General features: G+C 45.8%; 1 protein-coding gene across 1 annotated transcript in view; it reads left to right on the top strand.

Moving 5' to 3' along the window:
- The first annotated feature begins 10,353 nt into the window (after positions 1-10,353).
- pdzrn4 (PDZ domain containing ring finger 4) overlaps positions 10,354-13,728 on the top strand; it is an 83,086-nt gene continuing 79,711 nt past the window's right edge. Inside the window, exon 1 of the mRNA XM_031815155.1 lies at positions 10,354-10,991. Within this exon, the coding sequence (XP_031671015.1) occupies positions 10,923-10,991 (69 nt within the window). The 5' untranslated portion in view covers positions 10,354-10,922. The remainder of the gene's footprint in view (positions 10,992-13,728) is intronic.

The following is a 13,728-nucleotide window of genomic DNA, read 5'->3' as shown; positions in this document are numbered from 1 at the left end:
AATGGACCGATAGCTGATATAGGACCTGTTAGACACCTGCATAATGGACTGATAGCTGATATAGGACCTGTTAGATACCTGCATAATGGACCGATAGCTGATATAGGACCTGTTAGACACCTGCATAATGGACCGATAGCTGATATAGGACCTGTTGGACACCTGCATAATGGACCAACAACTGATATAGGACCTGTTAGACACCTGCATAATGGACCGATAGCTGATATAGGACCTGTTAGAGACCTGCATAATGGACCGATAGCTGCTGTAGGATCTGTTAGACACCTGCATAATGGACCGATAGCTGATACAGGACCTGTTATACACCTGCATAATGGACCGATAGCTGATACAGGACCTGTTAGACACCTGCATAATGGACCGATAGCTGATATAGGACCTGTTAGAGACCTGCATAATGGACCGATAGCTGATATAGGACCTTATAATCCTGTTATACACCTGCATAATGGACCAACAGCTGATATAGGACCTGTTATACACCTGCATAATGGACCAACAGCTGGCCTGGATATCTGCTATAGGACTTTATAATCCTGTTAGAGACAGCTGGCCTGGTGTTACCTTCCTCTGCACAGCACTGACAGTGCTCACACACATGCATTCATACATATGCACATACACGGACACACTCAAGCGCACACACTCACGCATGCACACACACACAATCCATATTAGACAATAGGAGCGAGGTCAGCGTCAATGTTACAGAACTGAAAAAGCTGCAACAGCAGAACATGAACAGTTCACAGAGAGCAACTGGACACCTGCTAGACTCACAGGAGTGGAGAAGGGAGGGATATATGGAGGGATGGAGGGAGGGAGGGAGGGAGGGAGGGAGGGAGGGAGGGAGGGAGGGAGGGAGGGAGGGAGGGAGGGAGGGAGGGAGGGAGGGAGGGAGGGAGGGAGGGAGGGAGGGAGAGAGAGAGGGAGGGAGAGAGGGAGGGAGGGAGAGAGGGAGGGAGGGAGAGAGGGAGGGAGGGAGAGAGACAGGGAGAGAGACAGGGAGAGAGACAGGGAGAGAGAGAGAAAGAGAATGATCCAACTACAGAAAGAGAATGATCCAACTACAGAAAGAGAATGATCCAACTACAGAAAGAGAATGATCCAACTACAGAAAGAGAATGATCCAACTACAGAAAGAGAATGATCCAACTACAGAAAGAGAATGATCCAACTACAGAAAGAGCAGGTCAAGCAGACAGAATAACCGTGAGAGGTGTAAAGAGAGGCAGCAACCCCCTGCTGTGGTACAGATTGGTAACCATCAGAGGAACTTACCCCTGCCTATGTAATGACTGTCCTGGCACAGTTGCTGCTGAATGTTGAAGAGGACTACTTGTGCCATTTCCCCAGCAGCAGCAGCAGGGTCCAGGAGCAGCAGGGTCCAGGAGCAGCAGGGTTCAGGAGCAGCAGGGTCCAGGAGCAGCAGGGTCCAGGAGCAGCAGGGTCCAGGAGCAGCAGGGTTCAGGAGCAGCAGGGTCCAGGAGCAGCAGGGTCCAGGAGCAGCAGGGTTCAGGAGCAGCAGGGTTCAGGAGCAGCAGGGTCCAGGAGCAGCGGGGTCCAGGAGCAGCGGGGTCCAGGAGCAGCGGGGTCCAGCAGCAGCAGGGTCCAGGAGCAGCAGGGTTCAGGAGCAGCAGGGTCCAGGAGCAGCGGGGTCCAGGAGCAGCGGGGTCCAGCAGCAGCAGGGTCCAGGAGCAGCAGGGTTCAGGAGCAGCGGGGTCCAGGAGCAGCAGGGTTCAGGAGCAGCGGGGTTCAGGAGCAGCGGGGTCCAGGAGCAGCAGGGTCCAGGAGCAGCAGGGTCAAGGAGGTCCAGCAGCAGCAGGGGATTGCCCTCTAATCAGTTTTATTAGAGCAGTAGTACTGGGTTAACACATCAGGGACAGGACAGGGGCCAGCTGTGTGTGTGTGTGTGTGTGCACACACCCCCTCGGGCCACGACGCAGACAGTCTTGGGACACACACTACACAAACACATCATCTGTAACACACACACATGGTCTGGGTGAAACGTGAGACTCAGCTGCACGGCAGATGAGCTCCTGTCTCTCTGACCGTGGCGGTTTGGTTAAACTGGTCCAGAGTTCGTTTACAGAGTCTAGTGTCAGACTATGTAGAAATGAAGGGCCAACGTTATTCAATACTGTAAATGATGATTTAATCATTCTTGCCTCAAATAATATGACCAGAATGTAACGTTGGGCTTCCTCGTGTTAGTGTCTGGTAGTAAACAGTTAGTTGTTATGATAGTTAAGCTTCAAACACCACGTGTCAGATCTGTGGTCAGTGTGACACCTATTAGGTTGACTTCTGGACCTGTGATGAGGCTGGTCTGGCTCTTTCAGCCTCAGGCTGTAGACTAAAGCCACTCTACTGCCCGTGGCGGGGCAGCTGTGTTGCGTTCCAGAATGTCGTCAGCCAGCTAGTCACCACCGGAGGTTTGCATTGTGAACTGCTGGTGTGTGTGTGTGTGTGTGTGTGTGTGCGTGTGAGTGTGTGTGTGCGTGTGAGTGTGAGTGTGTGTGTGTGTGTGAGTGCGTGTGTGTGTGTGTGTGTGTGCCTCGCTCCACCGCTCAAAAGGTTTAACCGAGTGTGGAGGCAGATAAACCAACGCTCCCCTCTTCCATAACAGCTCCCATAATGAATGAGCTTAACTCACACGCTGCAGTCCGCTCATTACGGGGCAGAACAGACAACATGTCCACAGTTGAATGGATCTCATTTGAGTCTTCTGTCTCCTGTGGTTCCATTCTCCCTGTCTTTTGTTCCACACATCACTCTGCTCATCATGTGATAATTACATCAGTAAAAAGTCACCCTGACATTTTTTTTTACCTCGTTCAACCGCTTTGTTTTCTACTGCGGAGGATTGAGAGACAGACAGATAGAGGACCATTGTGACGCTTCGACAATGTGGCCTTACAATGCAATTATACAACAATGAATTGCCAGGCTACGGATTGTTACATCATTACCAGAATAAGAAAATGGAGAGGTGGTATGATGACTGTCATTACTCCGCCCCCTGACTTACCTCTGCACTAGAAATAGACCCTAATCATGTTTTACTCACATTAATCATTCAATACTGTTCAATTATGTATCATTCAAGGCCATTGAGAGGTGTGTGTGTGTGTGTGTGTGTGTGTGTGTGTGTGTGTGTGTGTGTGTGTGTGTGTGTGTGTGTGTGTGTGTGTGTGTGTGTGTGTGTGTGTGTGTGTGTGTGTGTGTGTGTGTGTGAGAGAGAGAGAGAGAGAATGAGACGGTAGCCTCCAGCCATTCTAATGCCATTGGCTTTGGGACGCCCAGCTGTCTATATCGTCGTACATGCCCTGGAGACCATAACCATGGATACTGTTACCGTAGGTATGACAACCATGGTGGCTGAATGAGGGGTGTGTGAAAGGTGTGTTGTTCACACACCACTCACAGCCAAGTCAGCATAATAATAAGCATAATCATAACGATCACGAAGCAGCATCCTCTTCTGAAGGGCAGACGTGAAGTGAAGCCATTGTGTTGTTATGAACCGCTGTGACAGTCCAACTCATGTCATTGTGTTGCTCTGAACCGCTGCGACAGTCCAACTCATGTCATTGTGTTGTTCTGAACCGCTGTGACAGTCCAACTCATGTCATTGTGTTGTTCTGAACCGCTGTGACAGTCCAACTCATGTCATTGTGTTGTTCTGAACCGCTGTGACAGTCCAACTCATGTCATTGTGTTGTTCTGAACTGCTGTGACAGTCCAACTCATGTCATCGTGTTGTTCTAAACCGCTGTGACAGTCCAACTCATGAATGACATTCTGGTGGTTGTGTGAAAAACGTTCTCAGATCTTCACACACGTCTCATTCATAAAGGCTGGGCTGTGAATCATCAAGGTGTTTCAGTAACGCACATGACAGAGAGATGAGTCTTTTCTGCTGAGGCCAAGTGTGATATACTGTAGTGTTCAGCTTCAAGGCAATATTGATAGAAAGAGAGAGAGACTTTACCAACTGTTGATTGGTAACTTATTTAAGGTGAGGTGGTACTTGATATTCTTCAGAGCAGTGTGCAGTTTGCTTCAGGCCGGATGCGTGATCATTGTTCATGATTAGTTGCACTCTCTCCATCTCTCACACCGGTATGTCTGTAGTCAAGGTTACCGGGGGCTTTGAACCACTGAGCCTCTGTTTTGCCAACCTACAATTCCACCACACACCTCAGACTTGTGATGTTCTGAAATTTAAGACAACTCCGTTTTTCCTTTCCAGTGTCATTTCTCACCAACAAAGTGACCCATTCATGTGAACCGCATTATGGAGGACATTATGGTAATTCTAATGTGTCAGCTTTCCTTTGAAGTCACACACATGTCCCCTGCAGCTTGGTCATTTCTGGTTAACCTTCAACCTGTAACCTCTAGCTCCAAACACAAATACCTTTCTGTCACACCTGAGCAGACTGTGTCCAACTCACCTGTTCCTGCTTTAACCTGTACCTACTCTAACCTGTACCTACTCTAATCTGTATCTAACCTGTATCTACTCTAACCTGTATCTACTCTAACCTGTATCTAACCTGTACCTACTCTAACCTGTATCTACTCTAACCTGTATCTAACCTGTACCTACTCTAACCTGTATCTACTCTAACCTGTACCTACTCTAACCTGTCTCTAACCTGTACCTACCTAACCTGTCTCTAACCTGTACCTACCTAACCTGTCTCTAACCTGTACCTACCTAACCTGTCTCTAACCTGTACCTACTCAAATCTGTCTCTAACCTGTACCTACTCAAATATGTCTCTAACCTGTACCTACTCTAACCTGTTCCTGCTCTAACCTGTCTCTAACCTGTACCTATTCTTACTGGTACCTAATCTAATCGGTCTCTAACCTGTACCTGCTCTAACCTGTATCTACTCTAACCTGTCTCTAACCTGTACCTACCTAATCTGTCTCTAACCTGTACCTACTCTAACCTGTACCTGCTCTAACCTGTACCTACTCTAACCTGTCTCTAACCTGTACCTACCTAACCTGTCTCTAACCTGTACCTACATAACCTGTCTCTAACCTGTACCTACTCTTACCTGTACCTAATCTAATCTGTCTCTAACCTGTACCTACTCTAACCTGTACCTGCTCTAACCTGTCTCTAACCTGTACCTACTCTTACCTGTACCTAATCTAATCTGTCTCTAACCTGTACCTACTCTAACCTGTACCTACCTAACCTGTTTCTAACCTGTACCTACTCTTACCTGTACCTAATCTAATCTGTCTCTAACTTGTACATACTCTTACCTGTACCTGCTCTAACCTGTACCTACTCAAATCTGTCTCTAACCTGTACCTACTCTTACCTGTACCTAATCTAATCTGTCTCTAACCTGTACCTACTCTTACCTGTACCTACTCTAACCTGTACCTACTCTAACCTGTCTCTAACCTGTATCTACTCTAACCTGTCTCTAACCTGTACCTACTCTAACCTGTCTCTAACCTGTCTCTAACCTGTACCTACTCTTACCTGTACCTACTCTAACCTGTACCTACTCTAACCTGTCTCTAACCTGTATCTACTCTAACCTGTCTCTAACCTGTACCTACTCTAACCTGTCTCTAATCTGTCTCTAACCTGTACCTACTCTAACCTGTACCTGCTCTAACCTGTCTCTAACCTGTCTCTAACCTGTACCTGCTCTAACCTGTCTCTAACCTGTACCTGCTCTAACCCGTCTCTAACCTGTATCTACTCTAACCTGTACCTGCTCTAACCTGTATCTACTCTAACCTGTATCTACTCTAACCTGTATCTACTCTAACCTGTACCTGCTCTAACCTGTACCTACTCTAACCTGTCTCTAACCTGTATCTACTCTAACCTGTCTCTAACCTGTACCTACTCTAACCTGTACCTGCTCTAACCTGTCTCTAACCTGTCTCTAACCTGTACCTGCTCTAACCTGTCTCTAACCTGTACCTGCTCTAACCCGTCTCTAACCTGTATCTACTCTAACCTGTACCTGCTCTAACCCGTACCTACTCTAATCTGTACCTACTCTAACCTGTATCTACTCTAACCTGTACCTGCTCTAACCTGTATCTACTCTAACCTGTCTCTAACCTGTATCTACTCTAACCTGTCTCTAACCTGTACCTACTATAACCTGTATCTACTCTAACATGTACCTGCTCTAACCTGTCTCTAACCTGTACCTACTCTTACCTGTATCTACTCTAACCTGTACCTACTCTAACCTGTACCTACTCTTACCTGTATCTACTCTAACCTGTACCTGCTCTAACCTGTCTCTAACCTGTACCTACTCTTACCTGTATCTACTCTAACCTGTACCTACTCTTACCTGTATCTACTCTAACCTGTACCTACTCTAACCTGTCTCTAACCTGTACCTGCTCTAACCTGTCTCTAACCTGTATCTACTCTAACCTGTACCTGCTCTAACCTGTATCTACTCTAACCTGTACCTACTCTAACCTGTATCTACTCTAACCTGTACCTGCTCTAACCTGTCTCTAACCTGTACCTGCTCTAACCTGTACCTACTCTAACCTGTACCTACTCTAACCTGTATCTACTCTAACCTGTACCTGCTCTAACCTGTACCTGCTCTAACCTGTACCTACTCTAACCTGTCTCTAACCTGTACCTGCTCTAACCTGTCTCTAACCTGTATCTACTCTAACCTGTACCTGCTCTAACCTGTATCTACTCTAACCTGTATCTACTCTAACCTGTACCTACTCTTACCTGTATCTACTCTAACCTGTACCTACTCTAACCTGTCTCTAACCTGTACCTGCTCTAACCTGTCTCTAACCTGTATCTACTCTAACCTGTACCTGCTCTAACCTGTATCTACTCTAACCTGTACCTACTCTAACCTGTATCTACTCTAACCTGTACCTGCTCTAACCTGTCTCTAACCTGTACCTACTCTAACCTGTACCTACTCTAACCTGTATCTACTCTAACCTGTACCTGCTCTAACCTGTACCTACTATAACCTGTCTCTAACCTGTACCTGCTCTAACCTGTACCTGCTCTAACCTGTATCTACTCTAACCTGTATCTACTCTAACCTGTACCTGCTCTAACCTGTACCTACTCTAACCTGTACCTACTCTAACCTGTATCTACTCTAACCTGTACCTGCTCTAACCTGTCTCTAACCTGTATCTACTCTAACCTGTATCTACTCTAACCTGTACCTGCTCTAACCTGTACCTACTATAACCTGTCTCTAACCTGTACCTGCTCTAACCTGTCTCTAACCTGTACCTACTCTAACCTGTACCTGCTCTAACCTGTCTCTAACCTGTATCTACTCTAACCTGTATCTACTCTAACCTGTACCTGCTCTAACCTGTACCTGCTCTAACCTGTCTCTAACCTGTACCTACTCTAACCTGTACCTACTCTAACCTGTATCTACTCTAACCTGTACCTGCTCTAACCTGTCTCTAACCTGTATCTACTCTAACCTGTATCTACTCTAACCTGTACCTGCTCTAACCTGTACCTACTATAACCTGTCTCTAACCTGTACCTGCTCTAACCTGTACCTGCTCTAACCTGTACCTACTCTTACCTGTCTCCTACCTGTATCTACTCTAACCTGTCTCTAACCTGTACCTACTATAACCTGTACCTGCTCTAACCTGTACCTACTCTAACCTGTCTCTAACCTGTACCTGCTCTAACCTGTCTCTAACCTGTACCTACTCTAACCTGTACCTGCTCTAACCTGTCTCTAACCTGTACCTACTCTAACCTGTACCTACTCTAACCTGTACCTACTCTAACCTGTATCTACTCTAACCTGTCTCTAACCTGTACCTACTCTAACCTGTCTCTAACCTGTACCTACTCTAACCTGTCTCTAACCTGTACCTACTCTAACCTGTCTCTAACCTGTATCTACTCTAACCTGTCTCTAACCTGTACCTACTCTAACCTGTCTCTAACCTGTCTCTAACCTGTACCTACTCTAACCTGTCTCTAACCTGTACCTACTCTAACCTGTCTCTAACCTGTACCTACTCTAACCTGTCTCTAACCTGTACCTACTCTAACCTGTACCTGCTCTAACCTGTACCTACTCTAACCTGTACCTACTCTAACCTGTCTCTAACCTGTATCTACTCTAACCTGTCTCTAACCTGTATCTACTCTAACCTGTACCTACTCTAACCTGTACCTGCTCTAACCTGTACCTGCTCTAACCTGTCTCTAACCTGTATCTACTCTAACCTGTCTCTAACCTGTACCTACTCTAACCTGTACCTACTCTAACCTGTACCTGCTCTAACCTGTATCTACTCTAATCTGTACCTACTCTAACCTGTACCTACTCTAACCTGTACCTGCTCTAACCTGTCTCTAACCTGTACCTGCTCTAACCTGTACCTACTCTAACCTGTCTCTAACCTGTACCTGCTCTAACCTGTCTCTAACCTGTACCTGCTATAACCTGTCTCTAACCTGTACCTGCTCTAACCTGTCTCTAACCTGTACCTACTCTAACCTGTACCTACTCTAACCTGTCTCTAACCTGTACCTGCTCTAACCTGTCTCTAACCTGTATCTACTCTAACCTGTACCTACTCTAACCTGTCTCTAACCTGTACCTACTCTAACCTGTCTCTAACCTGTATCTACTCTAACCTGTCTCTAACCTGTATCTACTCTAACCTGTCTCTTACTCTCTTACTTTCACTTTAACTTGAGTCGTTTTCTTTTAAGGGATCTTTACTTTTACTCCAGTATGACCATAGAATACTTTTTCAACCTCTGGCTGGCAGCACAACATCTCAGTACTGGCTCAGTACTGGTGCCCTGTGTATATAGCCAAGTTATCGTTACTCATTGTGGATTTAATCCTCGTGTTACTATATTTTCTTCTCTGCATTGTTGGGAAGGCCTGTAAGCTTTTCACTGTTAGCCCCTACCTGTTGTTTATGAAGCATGTGACAAATACTATTTGATTTGATTGATTTGATTTACTCTCGCCCAGGCATCTGTCCTGTCCCATGTGTATCCAATCCAGTGCCATTCAGATAGAACATACTAGGAGGGGTGGACCCTAGAGGCGTGTTTCCCTAGAGGCGTGTTTCCTGGGTCCAGGAAACTGGCCCTGAAGGTCGTTAGTTAGTGAGAGTGATGTTACCCGGGAGGAGTGAGGAGTCACCTTCAGAGATCAGTGGAGACAGTTGGTCAGTAAGTTGGTGACCTCACCGGATGGGGACAGTGTTATCTGTATAGGAGCTGTCCTGTGATCTGATGCCCTTGACTGCGTCCACTCTGGGGGATAAGGGTGGGACTGGGGCCTTTTAAAAGTCACTGTGATGCTGCTGCCTTTACTGAACATGTTGTGAAGACAGATGTTTGGTCTCTCTCCAGACTGGGGGGTATAACTGAACATCGGATTAGTCTCTATCACTCCCTCCTCTCTCTCTCTCTCTCTCTCTCTCTCTCTCTCTCTCTCTCTCTCTCTCTCTCCTCACTTTCACTCTCCCTCCCCCTCTCTCTCCCCACTTTCTCTTTCTCTCTACCTCCCCCTCTCTCTCTCCCCACTGTCTTTGTCTCTGTCCCTTTCTCTCCCCCCTCCCTCCCTCCCTCCCTCCCTCCCTCCCTCCCTCCCTCCCTCCCTCCCTCCCTCCCTCCCTCCCTCCCTCCCTCCCTCCCTCCCTCCCTCCCTCCCTCCCTCCCTCCCTCCCTCCCTCCTGCAGTGTGAGGGCAGTTGGAGTGGAAGCTAATTTGATCCAATCAATACCCTCCGTCTGTGTCTCTTCCTGTGTCAATCAGGGTGCCCTTGTCTACTAGCTCTGAGAGGATCTGTTTAGTTACAATCACTGGCCGACTGGAAATCTATTTCACTTCACAAAATGCCACTTCTCTTCTATCACTTTTCACTTTGAAAAGGCTATCGGATTGAATTAGAATTAGATTGATCCGTGTTTGAAATCTAGATGTCAATGTATTGTGTTTTGTAACAGTTCAATTGTGTAAAATACATTGAATGTCCAATAAAGGAGGTTGAGGCTTTTCATGGCTTTGTTTAGAGGTACTATACTGTATATGCAAGTGAACGCGTACACACATACACACAAATGCAGACACACACACACCCAGAGATCCCCCCACTCCCCACTCACACACACATTAAGCACAGTACCAGCTCAGTATTGTATCAGAGCTTTGAGAATCCTCCCCCTCCCCCTTACTCCTCCCCCTAACAGAACAGCCAATGAGCTTGATTATTATTCATGAACCACAGTAGGTGTGGTGATGTGCAGCAAGCCTGACAGAGAGAGGGGTGTGTCTCTACAAGCCCAGCGTGTGTATGAATGTGTGCTCATAGTGACAGAGAGCGAGAGAGAGAGGGGAGAGAGGAGAGAGAGAGGAGAGAGAGAGGGAGACGAGGGGGAATGAGAGAGAGTGTGTGAAAGAGAGAGAGAGAAATAAACAGGAGAGAGAGAGAGAGAGAAATAAAGAGGAGAAAGAGGAGAGAGAGGAGCTGATTGCTTCTTCTATTGACAAACGCAACACACACTCTGAGAGGACTCCCAATACAACACACACACACACTCTGAGAGGACTCCCAACACAACACACAACACACACACTCTGAGAGGACTCCCAACACAAGACACTTTGCTGGATCCTGGAGCTTGGAGCTTAGTATTGGTGTATCGGAGTGTGTGTGTGTACTGTGGTACCGCTGTGTGTGTGAGGGTGAGAGAAGAGTGTCTTTCTAAGGACACCCTGATGAAAAACGGAGCCGGGTTTTCAGGCAGAGCCCCCTGTGTGATCCTCCGCATATCTACCCTGGGGGACCCACCGCGCACCGCCGCCGCCTGTCATCTCCACGACAACTAGAATGGGCTGCAATTTGTGCTCTTTACAGAAACGGGAGGAACACTACAAGCTGCTGTATGAGATTTCACAGGTAAGAGAGACTTGACACTGTGCTAGATGGGAAATGTCTTTCACACTGGAAGATAGGAAGGGTTCCTATCTTTGCGATTTGGTGGGAACGTGTGAGGGTGTTTTCAGAAAGAGAGAGAGAGGAAGAGAAAGAGAAAGAGAATGAGGATACTTTTAGATTAGAAGGCAAGCAAATGAGAGAGAAAATGAGACAATTTCTTCTAAGCAGGGAGACAGTTAGTCAGGCAGGCAGAATATGCAGTATTCTCTTCAAAGAGAAAAGGGAGAGGGAAGAGAGAAGGGAGAGAGAGAATAGAGAAGGGAGAGAGAAGAGAGAAGGGAGAGAGAAGAGAGAAGGGAGAGAGAAGAGAGAAGGGAGAGAGAGAAGAGAGAAGGGAGAGAGAGAAGGGAGAGAGAAGAGAGGAGGGAGAGAGAGAAGAGAGAAGGGAGAGAGAAGAGAGAAGGGAGAGAGAAGGGAGAGAGAGAAGAGAGAAGGGAGAGAGAGAAGGGAGAGAGAAGAGAGAAGGGAGAGAGAAGGGAGAGAGAGAAGAGAGAAGAGAGAAGGGAGAGAGAAGTGAGAAGGGAGAGAGAGAAGAGAGAAGGGAGAGAGAGAAGAGGGACAGTTAGTTATTTCTCCTCAGCAGAAGATGTAAGGAACAAGTTCAGTAATTGTCCTCTGCTGGCTTCAGAGGGGTTCATGATGCTCTCACTGCTACTCATCTTTCCCTGCATGCTGTTTCCATGGGAGGATGGGATACTGAGTACATCAAAGCACAACATATGAAATATCGCTGCCTGTTTGTGGCAGTGTGGTTTTTGTGTTGTTTGTGGCAGTGATGTTTCTCTTTCATTTATAAAACCTTTATAATAAAACAGAGTCTCTTTAAGGCACCACTAATGAGTGTCGGAGCATTAAGAGTTGAGCCCTTTTCCTTTTCACAACAACACAAAATGTCTAATGGCTTGTATTATTTTTTACATCTGGTATATTGTTTTAATGGGAAATTAGCAATTTAGTGAATGCATGATTCATTTCTTTCATTGTGCTTGAATGGAATGTCAAGAGTTTGGAACTACTGCTACAGTTCTATGGTCATTTGTTTACAAAATGGAGTTATTGACCCAGTCTTGTTCTGTTCAATGTTCTCTACCTATACAGTACATTAAATACCCCAACGCATGTTGTTACGTTCAAAAGAATTCAATATAAAAAAATAACTGACTTCATTCAAACCAATGAAAGTCGGGACTGTAGAGTCAATTCTGTAAGAATTGTTCTAACCTTACAGAACTGTATAGTTCCAAGCTCTCGATGGGTTGCTAAAATAGGAACGGAAGGAACCACCTGGGTGTGAATGTTATTGTTGAGTAGCAGGTATCCAGTGTTTTTGTCCTCTAAGTTTGATACAGTCTGCCACAACTATATGCCTGAGGAAGCATTTGACTGTCAGCAGAGACCCAGAACAGCACATGAGACAAAACCACTAATTGATAGAAAGAGTAACCTTGGGTTACCAGGTGTCCAAACCTATTCTTTCCCAGGGCCGGACTACCCCAGTGTTATTCTACACATTTTGTCACGAGGCTAAGAGAAAATGTTGCAGTTTTAACGCTACTTTTCTGCAATTCTACACTTTTTTCCCCCATGAGGCAGACATTTAAAAAATAATTATAGCTCATCTCGTGCTTTTCTTCACATTCTGCCATGAGGCTGAGAGAAAATGTTGTCGTTTTAAATCTATTTCCTGCTATTCTACACACTTTGCGATGAGGCTGGGAGAAAATGTTGTAGTTTTAAAATGCAGGTAGCAGATAATGGACCTTATCAGATATTTATGTAGTTGTTGCTGTACTGTACAGTCGTGGCCAAAAGTTTTGAGAATGACACAAATATACATTTTCACAAAGTCTGCTGCCTCAGTTTGTATGATGGCAATTTGCACATACTCCAGATTATGAAGAGTGATCCGAAGAATTGCAATTCATTGCAAAGTCCCTCTTTGCCATGCAAATTAACTCAATCCCTCAAAAGCATTTCCACTGCATTTCAGCCCTGCCACAAAAGTTCCAGCTGACATCATGTCAGTGATTCTCTCATTAACACAGGTGTGAGTGTTGACGAGGACAAGGCTGGAGAATTTCCAGCCTTGTCAGCCCAATTTTTCAGACCTTAATCCCATTGAGAACTTGTGGTCAATCCTCAAGAGGCGGGTGGAAAAACAAAAACCCACAAATTCTGACAAACTCCAAGCATTGATTATGCAAGAATGTGCTGCCATCAGTCAGGATGTGGCCCAGAAGTTAATTGACAGCATGCCAGGGCAGATTGCAGAGGTCTTGAAAAAGAAGGGCCAACACTGCAAATATTGACTCTTTGCATCAAATTCATGTAATTGTCAATAAAAGCCTTTGACACTTATGAAATGCTTGTAGTTATACTTCAGTATTCCATAGTAACATCTGACAAAAATATCTAAAGACACTGAAGCAGCAAACTTTGTGAAAATTAATATTTGTGTCATTCTCAAACCTTTTAGCCATGACTGTTTATCAACTAATATACATGGGTTCTAACTTCAACAATTCTTTGTAAGTTTACATTTGTACAATGTATTCTCCCTGCATATAAAAAACACAAAGACTGACGAAAAGCCCCGAACACAAGATGGCAATTTCTACAACACGTACGGCTGTAGGCTACTGTTCATGGTGGAGGAACATGGCTGTAGGCTACTGTACATGGTGGAGGAACATGGCTG

This window comes from Oncorhynchus kisutch, unplaced genomic scaffold, assembly GCF_002021735.2.
Source record: "Oncorhynchus kisutch isolate 150728-3 unplaced genomic scaffold, Okis_V2 Okis09a-Okis19a_hom, whole genome shotgun sequence".
Classification (NCBI taxonomy): domain Eukaryota; kingdom Metazoa; phylum Chordata; class Actinopteri; order Salmoniformes; family Salmonidae; genus Oncorhynchus; species Oncorhynchus kisutch.
The sequence above is the reverse complement of the archived record's forward strand: the minus strand, read 5'-3'. Positions and strand labels throughout refer to the sequence as shown.